Source organism: Gopherus flavomarginatus, chromosome 2 (genome assembly GCF_025201925.1).
Source record: "Gopherus flavomarginatus isolate rGopFla2 chromosome 2, rGopFla2.mat.asm, whole genome shotgun sequence".
Lineage (NCBI taxonomy): Eukaryota > Metazoa > Chordata > Testudines > Testudinidae > Gopherus > Gopherus flavomarginatus.
The window spans coordinates 176,715,980-176,736,100 of NC_066618.1; the positions used below are offsets into that span (position 1 = coordinate 176,715,980).

The window sequence follows — 20,121 nt, forward strand, 5'->3', positions numbered from 1 at the left end:
TTTGTATTGGACCCTCTTGTTCACTAGTGTTGGTATGGTCTTTAACAGGTTCATTTAATGATGATAATATTGTTTATATATAAATACATACTGTACAGTGCCCTCAGCTCATTTAGTGGAGGAGTGTGCTTTTATAAATAAATCCTTACCATTGATAATCTATTCTTATTATACCATAGTTATCTGATTAGATTGTATGCTTCATAAAACAGGTATACCATTTTCTGTTTTTTCCATTATACCAAATTAAAATAAGGATAACTCAGCCTAAACTAATGGAATTGCTCCAGGTTTTCACTGGTATAAGAGCAGAATTTGGCCCATTGTCTTTTTATGTTTGGAAAGTACCACATGTGTGATGGGAACTAATCTAATCCGAAATTTGCCAGCCTCATTTCTGTACCAAGGAGCATGAAATAATCATTTGAACTTAAGCATCCAACCTTTTCAGATTCACTCACCACTAAAGGCCTTTAACAAGATCCTTCTCCTTTGCAAGAGACTACTTAAAAAACTAAATGGTCATGAAGCAAGTATTGTCTTGGAAGAAAAACTGGCTGAAAGTTACAAGTCAAAGAGTAGGAATAAATGGCCTATTTTCATCATAGCAGAAGGTTACTAGAGGGATGCCACAAAGTTCCATAAATATAGTTATTAACAGTCTGAAAAGGGGCCTGAAGAGTGAGAAAGATATCACAAAATTGATTGGGCTAGTCAATCCTAGAGAAGGCTGAGGGACCTCAGAGGAACTTAACTAATCTAGATGAATAGGTAACATGATGGCAGGCAGATGAATTTCAATGTTGATAAATGAAAAATAATGGAACTGGAAGGGGAAAAAATAAATAGCTTATATACCTTAAAGGGGTCTAAATCAATTGTACCAAGACAGGAAAAGGATCTGTCGGTTTTTGTAAACAGCTCAGTGAAGACTACTGCTCAATGTGCAGCTGTGGTCAATAAACATGCTATGTTAGCATGCATACGGAATGGGTGGGGATGAATAAGAGGGGACATAACAGTATATAAAATAATGAATGACATAGAGAAAGTAGATTCTGTTTTCCCTACCTTGTAATACAAGAGCAAGGGGCCATTCAATGAAATTAACAGAAGCAACTGACAAAAGGAAATAGTTTTTCACACAGAATGCAATTAGAATGTGGAGCTTGTTGGCAAAGGATGTCATTAAGGCTAAGAACTTAGCAAAATTCAAAGAGGGCTTGGACATTTATATGGATAGCATTGTAACTCTAGATATTCTTGCTAACAGAAAGCATACTGGAGGGAGATAAACCCAATGTTTCAGGGTTTAAACCAATCTCCAAGTATTAGGGATGAGGATGAGTGCACATCTGCCTACTGTAGATTTTTTTTGCACCTTCTTCTGAAGCATTTAGTGTGGGCCACTGGGCTAGATGGACCTCTAATCTGATAGAGTATGGCAACTCCTATGTTTCTAAATTACACATTGTATTCCCATGCACAGACTGACCAATCAGGCAAACAGAATTGGGAATCACATTTACCTCAGCATTGCACCTGAATTCCAATTCCAGATGAGTATCAAGTATACAGATGTTTGAACGTTTGCTGGAAACTGAAATTTGGGTACATTCTGGTAGCGAAAATTGAATTGAGCAGAGTCTCAAGCTCTCTCTTATTTCACAGCATCAATGTCTTGGATTTGATCAGATGAGGCAGTGAATCATATCTACAGAGCCCTCTGGATGTCACCGCTGTGCAATTCTTCCCCAGGAAAAGGAAAAATACCCATTGGGATGGAGCAGGTTGCTCCTTCTGGTGTGCCAGGCCTAATGAAAACTGAATGGGGAGAGATCCCCATCCTTTTTTGGGGAGGAGCAAGCATTGGGTACTAGGGATCACAGAAACTAACTTTGAGAGTGGCCCCTGCACAGCCATGTAAGAGGGACACAGGAACTCACTGTCAACCTCTGATACCTGAATACCAGTTAGCACTCATGTTAATGCGTGCAAGCTCCATTCTATGTGTGTTATCATTAAGACACACCATCTAAACACCTGAAGAAGAGCTCTGTGTAAGCTCAAATGCTTGTCTCTCTCATCAGTAGAAGGTGGTCCAGTACAAGATATTACCTCACCCACCTTGTCTCTCTAATATCCTGGACCAATACAGTGCGTATACCATCCAAATAGCAAGTCTTATATCATATTGCTCCTCCGTCTAATCTGCATGTACCTGAGATCCCCAAGGAGCAATGACTCTGTTCTGAGATCAGTACCTTCATTGGTTCCATGTGCAGAGTAGTCCTTTTTCACTCTGCTTTCAGAGAGCAGAATAGTGAATAAATCTCTGGCTTCTGTATCAGCTACCCTTGTCCACCTTTTCTACAGAGCACACAAAAGAAGTGGAGGCCATGTGATCTACATTAGTGTCCTCCTTGCTCATGATGGGAGCACAGAGTTGCATCTTTTTCTGTGTAACTAAGACCTTGTCTATACTCTGGATTTGGCCCCTATTTAGCCACCAGTGTAGAGTAGGAAACCAGAGACCCGTAGGAGTGAACAGTCTGAATAATTCCCAGAAACTCCAAATTTCCCTTTCTCCAGAGATGCCCCTGAGCAATGTCTGTTTGATTTGCACTTCTGATTTCTGCCTTCCAGCCTTGGAGTTTTTTTGGTTGAGTTTTGCTCTCGATATGTCCCAGAGATGAGCTCAATCCAGGATAGCAAAAAAAGCTAACTACAGACAGGCAAAAATTCCTCATAGCATGTAATGCCTGTTCATAACATTCAATGGCCTTCTTTCAAGAAGCTGCCAGTATGCAGTGAGGTAATTACAAAAGAGTTGCACAGTGCTATTGACGTAAGTGACAGCTCAGAGGACTGACAAACTGGTTGCTTGATGATGGGTTTTCTAATCCAGGTGTATTCACTATGTTTGGGGATGATGTGGCCTCTCTTAAGATGAGAGCCCTCCTAGTGCGAGCTCCACCCCTGCGCAGTGCTATATGAACATGTTTTAACCACCTCCAAGCCCCTGCAGTGTAAAGGAAGAGTTATGAAGGAGCTGGATCAGGTGTGCTGCTAGCCATCAAATACTCTGCCCTACCACCATGTGTTGTAGTTATTAGTCCCACCTCTTTCCCACACTTCTTTTCCTCTTTCTCATTGTCCCTGTGTTGCTGTGTTACTGTGAACCTGCCCCTGCCTTGCCCAGAGGTGCTTCCTTTTGACTCATTACCTCAGGAACACAGCTGGGGATTTCCCGATCTTTCCTTCTACTGGTGGTAAAAGAGAAGACAGGCAAATAGCAATAGGGGGAAAACTATCAATAAACTTGACTTTTCTTTCTCCACAATACACGGTTTGAACATAAGCAAGTGCCTGGTATGGCTTGCCAACTACAAAACCAGTTTCTCCTCCCTTGGTTTTCACACCTCAGCTGCTAGAAGAGGGCCTCATCCTCCCTGATTGAACTAACCTCGTTATCTCTAGCCTGCTTCTTGCTTGCATATATATACCTGCCCCTGGCAATTTCCACTATATGCATCCGATGAAGTGAGTATTCACCCACGAAAGCTCATGCTCCAAAACGTCTCTTAGTCTATAAGGTGCCACAGGACTCTTTGGTGCTTTTACTGGTAATGAATGAACACCTTTAAGTATTGATAAGGTTGTACTACAGGGCTGTGGTGCCAGTCCTGTTCTTCAGTAAAGGAAGAAGTTGACGTGAGGAGAAGTATAGATGAAATGTCATAGGGTGTACATGGATAAGTGTGTGTTGTATTTACTCGGGGACAGTACTGGACAGTAAATGATTACAGGCCCCGTCTAGCTCCCACTGATTTCAATGACAAGACTCTCATTTGTCTACAATGGTTCAGGAGCAAGTCCTTTAACCTTGAGTACAAAGGAAACTAACTTTGCTGAAGAAGAAATACTGGCCAATCAAGAGGCAGGGAAGGATGGAAGGAGACAGTGACGAAGGGCAGGGCTGGAAGTATCAGAGGTCCACCACTGTCACTTTGTCATGAGCATAAAGAGGGAAAGGAGATTAGAAGTGTCTTCAGCAAAGGGATTTGGGCGTGTGTAAAAGATTTGATATAGATTCGGTGGAATTTCAAATTATACTGGGCAAATTCTGCTCTGTTATACCAGTATAGCCCCACTGATGTTGCAGTTACAGGGCTAGCTGCATACCTCTCTGATCTCATTCTCCATGCTGCCTTCTGGGAATTTGTCATCCTTGCAGCCTTCCCTTCCTGTCGGGTGTCCCTGGAGACAGACGCTAGGACAAACCATGTACCCTGCAAGAGAACTGGGACCCTTCTCTAGGTCCTGGTCTGAGGCTGGCACCCCATTCTGTCTCTGGTCTTCATACAGCAAAGGCACCAGCTCTGACTTTTTAAGCACTTTAGAGTTTAGCTTTCTTTCTTTCTTTGCACAGCTCCTAGCTGATCTTGATTGTTCGTAACTAATTTTTCCTGGCTGGGTTTTGTTTTCTTATTTTTTTGTTTTGCGCTCTTCCCAAAAAGAACATAGGACACCTTTCTCATGCTTTTCCTTCCACAATATTTGTTTTTTACTTCTGTTGTCACTAATGGGAATTTCACCATTGTTACTATCCAAAATATGCTGCCACCAATATATCAGGGTTGCAGAGATAGCTGTACCTTTGAGTCATTTCTTGGTCTTTCAGAGTGCACTCCTTCAGGTGTCAGGCCTCCTACTTTTCCCTCTTCTGGAACAGAATTCCACAATTCTTTCAATCTCAGGCCAGGCCTGGGGCTACAGTATCCTCTGTATCAACCCTGGAGGTCTGTTTAGGTTCTGAAGCTGTGGTTCTGCCTTTTTGGAGTCTGTAACCAGTAGTATTCAGTGACAAAACAGCTTTCTTAAAACCAAAGTATTGTTTAATTTTAACAGCAGGAATAGAGCATTTAGAGGAAAAAAGATTTTAAAATAATAGTCTACATGCATGTCTATATTACCTAATGGCTTAACATCCCTTGATGATAACCTAGTCAGGCCTAACTTCTTTAGATACCCCAGCAGGAGCCTGGGTCAGTCTGGTTTCCTGGAATAGCATCCTAACAATTACCTCCTCTCTTCAGAGAGAATCCTTTATAAGCCAAGGTTCCTTCATTCTTGTCAGTTCCCAGGCCTTGACTCTGCTTGTCCAAACCAGTTGGTAGCCTCAGCAGGAAGTCAAGCTAGATTTCTCAGAGCTAAGGGTTCTGCCATTGTCCCATAACAACCCTCAATTGTTTACTTTGAGGTGGCTTATGTTGGTTCATTGTTTCCTTCCAGGTTGCTTTTCATTACAGCCTCCTATTAATCTAAACATATATTTATACTGTAAGTATCCCAATAACTATGTCAACATACAGTATTAATAACTTACTACAGAGCAGCTCCACTTCCAGCACAGATGTAAATAGGGCAGCACCAGTGTAAGTGAAAGCAGGGTTTAGTCTATTAGGTTTGAAATAGAACTGGGATGCTGTGGGTAGGGGCCTAATTCTGCTTTTCAGCTACACGATGTAACTTCCATTGTCTTCAGTGAGTTACACCTGTGTTTCTGAGTGTGGATCTGAGCCCTAAGGACTTTTATTTGCGATTGTGTTTAATAACTGCCCTCCGATACAGCTATAGACCATCTACACCTCTTCTGTCACATCTATTTGTATTAAAACACTGAAAAGTCACTTCATATTAAACCAGGTATTCTCAAAGGTTTTTACACTTCACTGTCTGGTGGAGACCTTTTCTCCCATTCATAACTGTGCAAACCATCTTTCATCCCATTGACAATAACATAACATCCCTGTGGCAGTCCAGCAATTGCTGGAAATAGTCATCTACTTAACTGCCTTGAACATGATAAGTTTTGTATTCCTATTGGAAAAGAGTTCACCGCACTGTCTATTCTGATCTTTGTTGAATCTCACCCTGCCATCTGTTCTCATTCTCTCAGCTGGAAAGAAGGAGAGCCAGCATCCTGTAACCAGATAGCTTTCTCTGAGCCACCAACAAATGCTCTACAGGCCACCAGTGGTCAACAAACCACAGCTGGGGAAACCTCTGTTTTATACAAAAGCAAATGGGAAAAAAAAGTACATGGGTTAATTATCAAGTCACTGCCTTGATTCCTCAATTAAAGTTGTAAACAAGTTTCCAGTATGAACACACATTGGAGCTAACATCTACTTTGGGCTCTTTACATGACACAGTTGCATCAGTTTAATTTAAGGATTGTTTCCACAGAGTGGTTGCATTGTTTTAACTTAAATTGGTTTAGTTAAACTGTGGCACTTCAGGGAGCGGACAGTCTTTTATATCAATTTAGATTTAGCCAGCATCTGTAAATGTACAAGCACTACCTTAACCTATTCAAGCCGGGCTTAAACTGATAAACACGCAAAAGTTGCATTGGTTTAACTAAACTGGTATTAAACCACACCTTTAGTTATATAAGTACAGCTTTGACTGTAGACCAGCCTTAAGGAGTAATTGGTTAAATCAGCAGCAAAAGGCTGTGTGGATGCCCTCATTTCACTTAAAACTTTTATTTTGACTTTAGATTACATTGATAAGGAGCAGGTTTAAACTATTCCTAAACAAACCACTCTGAAAGTGAGAGAAGCATAGCTACACAATGGTTGTCATCCTCTCAGCTAAATCAGCTTAAAAACTGTATTACTGTATAAAAACTTATAAACTGGTGCAGTTTTCTTGCATAAATAAGTCATTTTTAAAAGAGCTGCTTTCTGCATAAAATAGTTCATGTGTATCCTCTGGATAGAGGTTAACATTTATTGGAAACATTTAGGTTAATCAGATCAAACTCCTCTAAAGTTTAGAGCCTGAAAATATCATGATTTCTTATTTTTAAAAAATAGTCCTTTTGTACTGTACTGATTTTGGTATTCATATTTATGTATTTGAGTCAGATCCTCAGTTAGTCAATGAAGCAACACACAACTATGCCTACTGAGGATCTGGTCCTAGGAAACTAAGCTCTGTAATGACTCAAAAAATGACAGTCTACAAATTTCAACCTGATTTTTAACTTTATAAAATTGGTGGAACATGCAACGATGGGCAAATCCAACTGTGTTCAGTACAGTATTGTAAACTCCTTTTGTAAAAGTTCAAATAAACTCTGATTCAATTAATAGGAAGTGCAATTCTTTCCAATATTATATTTAAAAGAATAGTAATTCAATTAAAATTTAAATCTAGTATTAAAATACCTCTAGTTCCAGTTGTAGTTTGATAGTGATGAAAAGTCCCTTTGCATTTTAGGACCCTCTCCCCACAACGTATTTCTTTTATAAATGACCAGTGGAGAAATAAGTATTTCCATAAATCATCTTTGGATTAAAAACAAGCATAAAAAAGAGGCTTGATATTGTTTAATATTACAGATGTTTTGGAGTTCTATTCAGTAGTTGGCAAATCACACCAGGCTGCTCTGAATTCTTTATAATCTAGACACAAAGATCATTGCACTCTAAAAGAACCTCTGGGCTCTTATTCAGAAATATGTTGGCTTCTATTTACCTCTTTCCTCATTTGTATTTATCAAATGGCTAAATGTATAAATAAAGTCTGGGTGTTCTTATTAGCCAAGGCAGTATTTCATGCAGATTAATGCCGCAGATTTAGTAAAATGTATTTCTCTTTAAAGTTAGAGTATGTTTTGAATTAATTTTCTTGCTGTGTATGAATCAGGTATAGCCTATTCTATGTATGTTGTTTCACAATGCTCATCAGCATCACATCTGAGCATTGTCTATAGTGCAGTTAAGATCCTGATTCAGCAAACCAATCTATTCAGCAAAGCACTTAATTTTAAAAAAGCGCTTAATCCCATCAATTTTAAAGGGACTATTCACAGGCTTAAAATTGGAATGAAAAGATGAATCAGGGCCTGCCTGACAATGCTGCACTTTATTGAACACAATTATTTAAATCTCAGCTCCCCTTTCAGGGACATATCTTTCAGCATTCAACAAAATCAGGTTTACTCCCACTGAACAGTATCAGAGGGGTAGCCATGTTAGTCTGGATCTGTAAAAGCAGCAAAGAGTCCTGTGGCACCTTATAGACTAACAGATGTTTTGGAGCATGAGCTTTTGTGGGTGAATACCCACTTTGTCAGATGCATGTAGTGGAAATTTCCAGGGGCAGGTATATATATGCAAGCAAGAAGCAGGCTAGAGATAATGAGATTCGTTTGATCAGGGAGGATGAGGCCCTCTTCTAGCAGCTGATGTGTGAAAACCCTGAACAAAAATCCCACTGAACAAAACTCTTTACCTTCCTTTGCCATGAAAGTTGGCTAAAATTTCTCTGGATTCTGCAAACAATGAACAAGAAAATGAAGTACACTGTCAATCTGGATTAAAATACAGTACGAAATCAATCTTCTGACATTTTAATAGAATAAGCTGTGAGTGAATTTTGTTAAATAAATACACTGGATGTTTTCGGGAATATGTTGATCAAATAGCTACTACAGCTTCAACATCTCACACAAGATAGATCCGCACTTGGCTAATTTTGTACATGTTAAACGGCTTTGCCAGAACTCTCCTGTCTTTTGAGTGGCTGAGGTTTTTCTGGTGTAACGTACACTACCAAGCAATTCCCCATGTTGATGTTTCAGCCTGTGAAGAAATCAGCGGATGGAGAGAAAAATGTAGATTAGATACATTCCAATTTTTGGTCGACTGTAGTGTTCGTGGTCAAGATTTCATTCCTGTGTTACAGAACCTTGCTTTAATGTGATTTAATTATGGAGATGTTTGTGTTTTAGTCCACCTTTAATTCAATTACCCCAAACTCTCCCAGCAAGTGCGAACTATATTGTTCAGCTAACATGGATGAGTTTAGCTGTGATTGTGGATCAGTGGGTCTCGACTTCCTCACACTGTGACCCCCATACTAGAACAGAAGTTAATTTGGAGCTCTCCTTACGTTGAGCCATAAAGAAAGGGGGGAGGAGGTGACCACACCACCCTGAAATCTGGTTGTGACCTTTAGCTTCAGAACCCATGACGCAGATCATATTTTCACACCCAGCCGGTAGAGCTGTGTGACTCGGGTTAAATCGCAGTCAAAGGAAGGAAGCTAGAGCCTCGATACTAGGGTGAGGTGTAGACAGAAACTAAGGCAGAAAGAAACATGTCAGTGGACATGGAGTGCAAAAGGGATTTAAGAAGCAGAGCTAGGAAATAGAGCATGATCACTGAAAATTCTGATAATTTATCACGGTGCTGCTTGAGCTGGTGGCTGACTGAGATACATGCCTGGCAGCATTTTATACCAGTTGATGTCCTTTTCAGTGAATCAACTGTAGTTTTCCCTAAAGGGTGACCCACAAAGGGTTTTTTTCCCCTCCCTAATTGGGGTCGTGCCCCTTCTGCTTGGTTAGGATGTAAGTGGAAGCCTGGAAAGGGATTTTTCAGAATAAATAAATACAATTCTGGTTTCTAAACTTCAGAAATATCAAGATGCGAACTCTAGTCTTCTGTCGTTTTGCTGGAGCCTCCTGGGTGCTTCCCATACAGGTGCTGTGAAAGTTAACCTGTCAATTAAAATGCTGAATAAGTTAGATCTTTAAGGAAGGCCTCCTTCCTCCAGAATGTTAGGTAACCATTGATGATCCACAAAGCAAACAAAACCCTAGGACATTTTCAGTTGTTCCATTAAAAGTCCCTTCTGCAGCTGCACAGCTGTCTGGCGTTTAACTCTTGTGATTTCAGTAGCCCTGGAGGTTATTGGCATCTTGCAAGCTAGACAAGCACTGAATGCCTACAGTAGCAAACACTAAAAATTAAAATAGGGCTAATTTGTTTTTATTTCATTGTATTTTTTCCCCTTTGCAAGTCACTTAAATTTGAAAGAATTATTGGGTGAAGATTAGGAATCCATTTCACTGCCATTCCCCTGCTCCTGATGACAGTTAAATAGTTCTATTTCTGAAGCGTTCTCTGTTTGTCTGTCTAAAAGCGTGGTAAAGAAAACGTAAATTTACCGTCCAGAAATACAAAAGCAAAGGCAAGCTCAAAACTGCAATATTTCCTAGTATTGCATTCTTGTTATGAAGAGCTGAGAGGGAGTATTGCCCAGAATGGAATCACCTCCAGAAATAGAAAGAACAAAAATATATTGAATACGAAAATTTGAAGCACTACAAATGCTTTTGATATTTCGGTCTTAATGTTCAATGACGCGGTGGGTCCATTAGGGGGCACTAGAACCATGGTCTATTCAATCTGTTAGGCAAATTCAGTTTTTTTGTCTTTGAGGTCCTGTCGTTCTCTGTATAAACAAGTTACGTTCAAGTGTTTAGGATATAAATTACGACCATGCAGGCTTGCCTTGGAAAGAATGTAAACACAGCACTGTGGTCGGAGCAAACTCTGAAACTGACTTTATAATTTATTGCAGGCCCCTGAGAAGCTCAGGGGAAAAAGGGCATGTTTGAGTATAAATGTAAAAATGGAGATTTAAAAAAAAAATCATTCTGATCAAATTTACTCCCTACTTCGTGTTCAAAGGCGCCAGGGTGATATAGATGCTACACTTTAAATAGGAGTTTGTTTCCTTCCCTTTAATATGGACTGGAGCTGCACTGAATTGTATTATGCCCGAGGATATGACTGCGTGCGATCAGGGGGCAAACTTGCTGTCTAAGGGGGAACAGATCTTTTAGCACTGACTGTGCCGCAGTTTCTTTCACGTAAGAAAGTGTGATGTGAGGGAAAACATACATCAGCTCGATTCTATCTAATCTATCGAGGAAGCAGAACAACAACATCCTTCATATTTAATTCGCCACATGGTTTATGGAATGGAATGGCATGGGGTGTGTGTGTGTGTGAATTTCTGAGGCAACAATCCTTGCACGTACAGTTTCATTTTGCTTCCATTGGGGGATGCACATGAAAACTTGAAAAGCTTGAGAGAGTTCCTTAAGAAATCCAGCCAATACAGTAAGAAGAGACTTCAAGAGACATTAATGCATCTGACCCCCACCCCCGTGTGGAAGTCTCTTTTAAGGCTCCATACAGGGGTCCCACGGTGTGATCAAAGGGTTGTAGCTTATAAACGTGACTTCACTGCTTTGCGTAAGCAGAAAGGTGTATAGCTCATGAACTCCAATGGATTTAAGGGATGAATTGACTTTATGAGCTGAGCTTGAGTAAATGTTCAGCTCCATGTAATCTTAGATCTGTCCCTGGGGTTCCTTGCCGCTGCCCCACTGACACTCAGACATGTGTTTTCAGTATCTTGACATAAAAACTACTACATGACTACCTGAATGGGTAATTAAGAAGCCACGATTTTAGTTAAGGAACAGAAGGATGCTTTTCTGAGTTACAAAAAGCCAGCCCCACAATCAGAAGTGACAAGGCACTATTTATATGTAGCTTGATCCTGCATTCCTAGCGCACCCCAAACTCCTATTGAGTTCATTGTTTCGATAAGGACAAGGACAGCAGAATTTGGGCCAACTCCTACCCAAGGCATTAATACAAGGAAAGAGCAAAAACAGGAACAATTCTGAAAAAGAAATCAATATCATGGTCAACTAGATGATCTAAACATTGTTCAGTGCAGTTGAGGCGTTACATATAACTGAAAGACTGTTTGGATTTCTAACATCTTGATTATTTGTTTTTATCAGAGGGGTATCGGTGTTAGTCTGGATCTGTAAAAGCAGCAAAGAATCCTGTGGCACCTTGTAGACTAACAGATGTTTTTTATGTTAACATACTACTGCAAACCCTGCATAAGTAGCCGGGGAAAATAAAGAGTAGAAAACTCGAGAGAGAGAGAGAGAGAGAGAGAGAGAGAGACTCCAGACCTAAGGCTTGCTCAGGACACAGATCCCTCTGCAGGTCAATTACTCTCACCGTCCCTTCAATAGTATCTGCAGGGTCTAGGGTGCCTTATTATTCTTACTACGCTTGCGTTTAAAGGGACAATTACAAGAAGGGTTAGAGTGAAACTAAATGCCTGTCCAGTGCATATTCGTTTATACACATTTTATTGAAAAAGAATTTATACATCAAAATATTTTTGGCAAACTGTAAAAAGTATACATAAGTGCAAATATATTCTCCTTTTAAAGCAGTTAAGTGTGCGAGTATACACAAGATGTATTTAAAATATTTCTTTTTAAAAATACTGTGGTAGAAAACAACTTTGTAAAAATAAAAACAAAACATTGTATTGTTGCAATACTGGAAAAAGAACTTTCTTAAACTCTATACACGTAACTTCTAAACAGTATATTTTTAATAATATTGATTGGTGCTGGGATCCGTGGAAAGTGTTTTGAAAAAAGTTAACTTTATTTAAAGCTCGAACCACTTAGAAGTGGAATTTCTCTCTGGTGTTGGTTTGAGGCAGATTTTTCCCAGTCAAAGGAAACTTGTTTCTATTTTTTTAAAATGATTAAACTGACCACTTTTGCAGACCCTAATTTTTAGGACAATGGAGATCACAGAAATGTATTTTGTTATTAACTTGGATAGACTTCCTATAAAAAAACTGTTCCCCCGCCCTCCCAAGTACATACACACACAAAAGAAAACCTTTCAAAAAAGCTTTGGCGCTTACATCAACTTTTTCTGTCCTTCAAGGTGTGGCAAGGGAAAAAATGGTAAACAATGCTTCCTTATGTAATTTTGCTAAGTGACTTGTGTACTACTCAATGCTATCAGGAGTGCACATTACATTTTATCTGCGTGAGTCCGTCTATACCTCAAATCTGTTAAACAGCCACCTGACTGTCTTTATTTGGTAGTGCTAAGTTCACATCACACAGGGTTTGATATCTTGACAGACGCTTTGATGGTGATGGTGATGATAGTAAGATCCACTAGCAGAAGGGTGAAAAGAAGAAATGCCATTAAAATTGAGAACAAAATCTTTCCTGTCACACACTGGGGAAGAGTGATGCTGGTAGCGAGGCAATCCCACTGCAAGAGAAGAAAATAACAAGAGCTTCTCAGAAATTAGCTCGACTCTATCTGAAAGAGTGGTTCTCTGTCTGACATGCATCGTACTTATATGGCGAATATAAATTCAGATATGTGGGGAAATTAAATGTCACAGTTATGACGTAGCCTTCTGGACTATTTAAGAAGGCCTCCCCAAAATGTTAATTTCCTTGAAGACAGTTTAAAAAGACAGTTCAAAGGCTATTGAAATTTACACGATATAGTAGTCTTGTCCCATTTCTCAAAAAAAAGTAAAATTATTGTGCACACCTACATACTTAAATAGTTTTTGTGTGTATTTGTGTGAGTGTATGTGTGTATACAAATAATATGCTTTCAGTATGGGTGTAGAGATATAGATTGCATGTGTGATACATTTATCTATATAATATATACCCATAACATGCAAACCCTCATATACATGCTATGTGTATATGGGGTGTGTGCGCGCGCGCATGCAGGTGTGTTTTCTGGAGTTGCACGCACATCTCTATACTCTGTGTGTGTGTGTGTGTGTGTGTGTGTGTGCGCGCGCGCAGCTATACGAACACACCTGCACTTTTTTTCTATATGCAGTGTAGATAATGAGCCCGATCCTACCCTATTAAAATTAAAGGGAAGTTTGTTATTGACTTCAGTGGGTAGAGGATCAATGAGAAGTAATTTTTGTTAATTATAGAATGTGAGTGTGTGTGTGTGTGTGTACTGTATCTAGCTATATTTGGACATATATATTCATATACTTAAGATACAGAGGAATGATGCCCTACCCTTAAACAAAAAAGTACAATACTTCCCCCATACCGTATCACCAGTATATACATCACATATCAGACTCACTCAGACATTTCAAACCCCACAGCCACACGCCAGTGTGCCCGGTTCCTGATGTGCTGTGCTCTTTTGGGAGCAATGCTATGCAACTGTGGTCCTGAGGTCCTTATCAGACTTTATTCTCCCCGTGGAAGCTCTGCTTGAGAAAGGATGCCAGGATCTAACCCAGGTGTGCTTTTCCCCTCCCAGCTCAACCTGTTCATATCTGAAATGGAATGTTCAGTGGGTTCAGAATTTTCCTCCGGCCTATTGGACCTTTTCAAATTTGATTCGAAAAGAAGCTTATTGGAGGTTCTTCAGTAGCTTATCACAGAGTCCCGCAGAGACTGGGAGCAAATCTCCGACAGCACCGAACATCAGCGTCTAAAGTGGCTAAAACTTTATAGATTCCAAGGCAAATGAGTTGGCAATTTCTGTGCCCGGAGGCGAGGCAGCCCCCTTAGAGTGAGGCACGTACTGTACTCATTGCAGCATGCCTATCTCTTCCTGAGCTGCTGTCATTGTCCCTTCCCTCACCCCACAGTGCTCACTGTGTAAAGGTGATTATTTCGCTGGATTTCCTTCGTCTTTCTAATAACCCGGCTGGTATGCTCACAATAAACCATTGCACTTTATTACAACCCTGATTCAATCAGTGAGCATGGTTTAATAGTGTGCGAAAAAATGTCTCCCTCAAGCCTCCAGGAGAACAAGGTTCTGTTTCCAATCTTTTCTTTTCTTATTCTTGGGTCAGATGCAAGTCCAAGGCTTGAACTCTACACCATCACTAAGTTAAATGGCTAGTGATTTGATATAGGTTTATTGACCAATAAAAACACATTTTGGAACCAAATCTGCGTCGCATTAAACTAATAAAAAAAGCAGCTACAGAACCACTATGTGCACTTGTTATTGCCTGTGCGTTGTAGATTAATGAGAAATAATTGCTCTTATTCATTTACTGTTAAGAATTCTTACAAACCCAGGAACTATTTTTTACCATATAATGCAGCATATGCAGAAGTATATACATTCACAAACAAAACCTTTTTAGCTACCTAGGGTATGATGATCTGAACTGCTTTCACTAAAGGCCTGGGCCCAAATCATGGCATTAGTTTTTAAACAAAAAAAAAACCATTTATTGAAATAAATTGGAAATTCCGTTAAAAAAACTGATTGCACGATTTGCCCTCTCCTCTAGCACATCTGAAATAATTATGAATTTGTCCCTTTGGCACAAATGATCTTAGATAGATAACCTAGATCTATATTTTCAGTGGCGAGCTAGCTATGGGATCTGTACTACTTTTACGTTTTAAAAGATGAAACTGGATTTAAATAACTCAAATAGTTCCAAGAATGTGATTTTCACTGTAGAACAAAATCCTTTGTTTGAAAAAACAAAACAAAACTGTTCTTGGATTGTCTCCATGTCCCTTTCAAAATTAAAATGTTGCACTCTGACAACAAACGTCACTTCTAAGATCCTGTTGATTCCATTCTCACTGAAGTTGCTTACTATATTTTTGGGAGACGTTTTTTATTTGTAAACCTCAAAGCATTTCTAAAAGCTGTCCGAAGGTTATGAAAGTGTTTCTCGAGGGGTTGGTGAGAATATGCAATTGCGAACGCGTGTGTCTGTTCTGAAAACGGAAAAGGAAGATTATTGTTCTAATCTTAAAACCAAGGTGAAGAATGAATCTAGTCTGTAGAACGGGACTTACAATTAGAAGAGGCTATAATCTGGCATTTCGAAAGTGCAGATTCCGCCTGGGCAGATAGAAACTCTTTGCAGAGGTAAGGTTCGCGTATTGCTTTCTGGACCAAGGTCCATTTCCCAGGAGCTGCTGTAAAGTACTGAATTCCTGTAGCTGCTGCTGCTTTACAAATCAGCCTCTGAGTTTATTTTCAAGGTTTTAACGCTGTGCGGTTTTGTTTGGTCAGCTTCACTGCTGAAATAAATTTAGCTAATGCAAACTTTAAACCTTCCTTTCCTAAAGAACATCCAGAACCGTTTGCATTGTTAAGAAGTTGCTTCTCTGCGATCGAAGCAGCCAACAAAGGTTAAACATTGCTTTCCAAAGTTAAGGCTGGGTTTTTTAGATCGAAAGCTACAGTGCAATTCTCTGAGATGAACTGAGGAATGATTGACAGCCCTTCAAGAAGGGAGGGGGGAACCCAACGAAGAGGGTCGTCTGTATTTGTTACTTGTTGAAATTCCCATAAAATTGAACAAGACCCTGCTCTCATATGGGTTAAGTCAGGCTAAAATCCTCTTCGGTGTGGTCCAGCCCAGACTGTCTTTGTTTGGTTAACCTCCGAGACCCACATTTAAAAGGGCTATTTGGAAAATTCCCCCCTAAGAACTTAACATCTTTTACCCATTTTTGTGCCTTGTTTTCTCCACTAATGTCCCCTTTGCAGTTTTTCTAAGAATACATTTTCTATAATCACTAGAGCAGACAGGGAGGAGAAATCCAGACACATTTTCCCCTCTGGTTGTAGAAATAAATTGGATCTGCTTTAATCTCCTCTGCATTTTTAAAGATTAGCGGTTTTTTTCCCCCACTGTAGCCTCCAAGACTTTGGAGGTAATATTAAACGCTTTTTAAAGTCACTCCTGCTAAAAATCTCCCTGGGTTTTTGTATTTAATGACGGATTTGTAATTCTTTGTGGTTTTCCTAGTATTTCTGGCTAAGAAATCAAGCAAACGTACAAGACGGGTTGAAACTGACAATACCATAAAGATAAGGATCTGGGTTTTAGCCTCTAAACGAGTAATAACAACACTAACGGTCATGTTCATATTAAGATCCAAACCCAGAGCAAGGCAGTAGTGGATGGCAATTTTTGTCCTCCCTCTACTTAGCCAGAACCAGAGCAAATATGTTCCCGAACAATAGCTCTATTTGTCCTTCTCGGACCGGGTTTTGTTTTCTCTTGTCAAGCTCTGTTTTCAGAGAAAACACAAAGCAGCCCCTGCCTCGCCCTTGTTCCTGGGCTCTTATCTGACAGCTTCAGTAAACCAGAGTCAACCGCCAGATTGGCCAACCTAAGGCTGCAACCGGAGAGCCTCCTCTAATCCTAGCAAGAGCCCAGCCGCGGCCGTTAAGGAAGGAAAGTTGAAGGGGGTATTACCTGGCAGGTCCTCCCTGGCGTTTTGATGCAGATAGCTTTGCTCCAAAGAGTAGCTGGACATGCTGGAGTGGATGCCCGCTGAGGCTGGGTTACTGGGTGGCAGGGCCTGCTGCTTTATATACGGAGAAGCCCCTGATGCTGTCCAGTGAGCGGACGGGCTCGTGTAGGGGGAATGGCATTCAATTGCACTAGCTAAGGCGGGTGAGGACGGCACGGGGCTGCTGCTGCTGTCGGGGCCGTAGTCCCCATTGGAAGTCACAGGGCAGCTGGCCATGTAGGTAGAGCCCGGGTTGGGGGACATGTGAGGGGCGTGATGCCCCCCGCTCAGCGCGTCGTAGCCCCCGGCCATGGAGTTAGTCATCATGTCTAGGTTGTAGCCGTTGGCATGGCACGCTAGGGAGGCAGAGGGCGCCTGGAAGTCAAAGCCCTGGGGCAGGATGGAGGCGCTGAAGCCGATGCTGTTCATCATGCGGTACATGGGCTTGAGCGCTTGGCACTTTCTTCGGAAGCCCCGGGGCCGGCGGCGGAAGGAGCCTTCCTCGAACATGAACTCGCTGGCCGGGTCGATGGTCCAGTAGTGCCCTTTGCCGGGTCTGCCCAGCCCCTTGGGCAGCTTGATGAAGCACTCGTTGAGCGAGAGGTTGTGGCGCACCGAGTTCTTCCAGCCCTGGTAGGAGCCGCGGAAGAAGGGGAAGCGGCTCTGCAGGAACTGGTAGATCTCGCTCAGGGTGAGCCGCTTGCTGGGCGAGCTCTGGATGGCCATCACGATGAGGGCGATGTAGGAGTACGGGGGCTTCTCGGGCCGCCGCAGCCCCGAGCTCGCCTTCTTGTTCTTGCTGGAGGAGGAGGAGGAGGAGGAGGTCTCCAGGGCGGAGGGGGGCGGCTGGCTCATCAAGGCGGACTGGAGAGCTCCGGGAGCAGGGCTGCAGGAGCGGAGAGGGGCCGGGGGCTCCAGCTGCTGCTGGCCGCTCTCGGTGGTCATCTGGCGGAGGGAGGGAATGGAGGGGTGGGGTGAGACTGGAGCGGGTGGGTGCCCTGATGGGCTTGTGGGGAGGGGGCGAGCTGCTACTCCCGGGGCACCTCCTAGTGCTGCTGCTGGAGGCGGTGGCTGTGGACTGCAGGCAGCGCCCTGTGCATCACTCTCCCAGCATCGCCCGCCAGGCCCCTTGCGCAATGGCTCCCCTCCTTTCCGCCGCGGCGAGCGAGGCACTTGGCAGGACGGATTAGGCTTCGCTCCGGCTCGCCCCCTGCCCCCTCACTGCACTGCCTTGGGGAGGGCTCAGCTCAGGGCTTCTGACATTCCAGCGGGGCCCCCCCACCCGGCGACCATCCCTCGCTGCCTGATCCTTCGAGAGGAGGAAGCACGACAGCCCCTCGAGTTTGGCGTCGAGGCTGAGCAGCCAAACAAAACCCGGCCACCTATCAGTTCCTTGAATCTTGCTCTTGTTCTTCAGACCCCCCTGAATCCCTCCGAGAACTCAGCCCAGCAGCAGCGAGACAGAGAGCGAGCGAGAGAGAGACCACCCCCTTTCCAGCTGGCCCCTGTCCACTCGTCATCTGGACAGGAGGCGCTGCAGCACCAGATCGCTCTAGCTGCCCTCCCTAACACACGCAATTACACCATTCATCAACCTCACTTAGACATTTCAATCCCCACAGCCACACGCCAGTGTGCCAGACTCCAAAGGTAACGTGCCGAGCTCTCTCTTTCCTGGCATGGCAATTGCATGCTCTCTTGTCGCTTGAAGGAATGCCCCCCCCTTGGGATGGAGGGAGTTTCCCACAGAGCAGCAGTTAGGGGGGGGGGGGAGATCGCAGGGCAGGGGGAGGAGCATCTGAACGTACCCACCTGTGCTTGGACTTTGCCAGGGCACCAGCCCCAGGTTCAATTTCCGCACCACGCAACAAAACGAATGTTGAGCAAGGAGCAGAATAATTCCGGTGTGTGTGTGTGTGTGTGTGTGTGTGTGTGTGTGTGTGTGTGTGTGTGTGTGTGTGTGTGTGTGTGTGTGTGTGTGTGTGTGTGTGTGTGTGTGTCAGTCACTGAGTATCTGCATGGAACCCGAGACAGTAATATTGCCGCTGACAGCCTGCCAAAGTTTTATATCGAGAACCAGCTCGCTAGACATTGCCAAGAAATGATGTGTCCTTGGTGAAATAATTTCCAATAAACCGCCCGGTTCCGTCATAGGGTTACACGTGCTTGGAAACAGGGTCTGATTCAGGAATTAAGGGGAGAAGGGAGGGGAGAAAAAGAGACAAAAGGTAGGTAAGTGTGTGTGTGTAAGATCTCTAAATCCGTGGGGCCGGGAGATGGATGGAAGTGGAGGAGAAGGGGATGCTGGAGCAAAGAGAAAGGAAAGGTCTGGGGCCGAGCAGGACGCCATATCAATGTGCCTGAAGCACTGTGTGTCTGTCTCCAGTGCAGTTCCTTGCAGTGCTTGCTGGTGGGCATATGCAGGGAGGGGGTTGGGGCTGGGGCTGGTCTTAGACAGTGACCTGCAGTTGAGTGGAAGCAGGCTTTTTCCATCAAACTCTGCCTGGATACCACACACAGAGCCCAAGTGTCAGTTTACTGCCCTGAGCCCGGCTCCTTTTCCCTAAGCTCCACAGTAATTAGACAAAGAAAACCTAAATTAACTGAACAGGCGTCGACAGCTTCCTCCAGCACATCACTGCTACATACATGGGAATGTGTCCGAAAATGGCTTGATTGTACCTGAGAATCAGCTAAGAAAACACTACAAAGCTCCACACTATTTACCACACATTTTAATAGGACCCCGCCCCCCACAATCGCTTTGCCAATATTGTTTATCTTTCGTAAGACATTGGTATAAGTTGTTCCCATACTGTATTTGAAGGCGCGATTTCTGAGCTTTTGGAATTACCTCCTCAGAGAATAAAAAATTCTCTTTTTTTTTTTGCATTTAATATCCATCCCTGAGCCAGATCAGCGAGAGCAATTTTTTCTCCTAAACTCTGAGACATCCGTTTAAATCTCCAGGTCATTCCACTATCAGAGAACTGTAAAGTCTTCAAGTTTATATTCAATACACCTCTATAGGTTCTCTCTGTTAAATTTAAGGGGGATAACTTTATGTGAAATAACTCCAACCTGGTACATTTCAGATCATTAGGTTTAAACAATATTATGTG

At 42.5% G+C, this 20,121-nt stretch overlaps 2 protein-coding genes across 6 annotated transcripts in view; one reads left to right on the forward strand and one right to left on the reverse strand.

The window, feature by feature from the left end:
* Positions 1-12,039: 12,039 nt before the first annotated feature.
* Positions 12,040-18,904, reverse strand: FOXF2 (forkhead box F2). Of its 2 annotated transcripts, XM_050940177.1 has the most exons (3): positions 18,812-18,904; positions 16,963-17,944; positions 12,040-12,986 (listed from the first exon to the last, which is right to left on the reverse strand). In XM_050940177.1, the coding sequence occupies exons 2-3, from the start codon at positions 17,942-17,944 to the stop codon at positions 12,820-12,822; spliced, it is 1,149 nt and encodes a 382-aa protein (XP_050796134.1). In that variant the 5' UTR covers positions 18,812-18,904; the 3' UTR covers positions 12,040-12,819. The 2 variants fall into 2 exon arrangements, with proteins under 2 accessions (XP_050796134.1, XP_050796133.1); XM_050940176.1 differs by lacking the exon at positions 18,812-18,904 and having other exon boundaries at positions 16,963-18,113.
* LOC127044943 (uncharacterized) overlaps positions 17,961-20,121 on the forward strand; it is a 32,266-nt gene continuing 30,105 nt past the window's right edge. For all 4 annotated transcript variants that reach the window (XM_050940263.1, XM_050940264.1, XM_050940266.1 and 1 more), the window contains exon 1: positions 17,961-18,649. In XM_050940263.1, coding sequence (XP_050796220.1) covers positions 17,961-18,649 — 689 coding nt within the window. The remainder of the gene's footprint in view (positions 18,650-20,121) is intronic.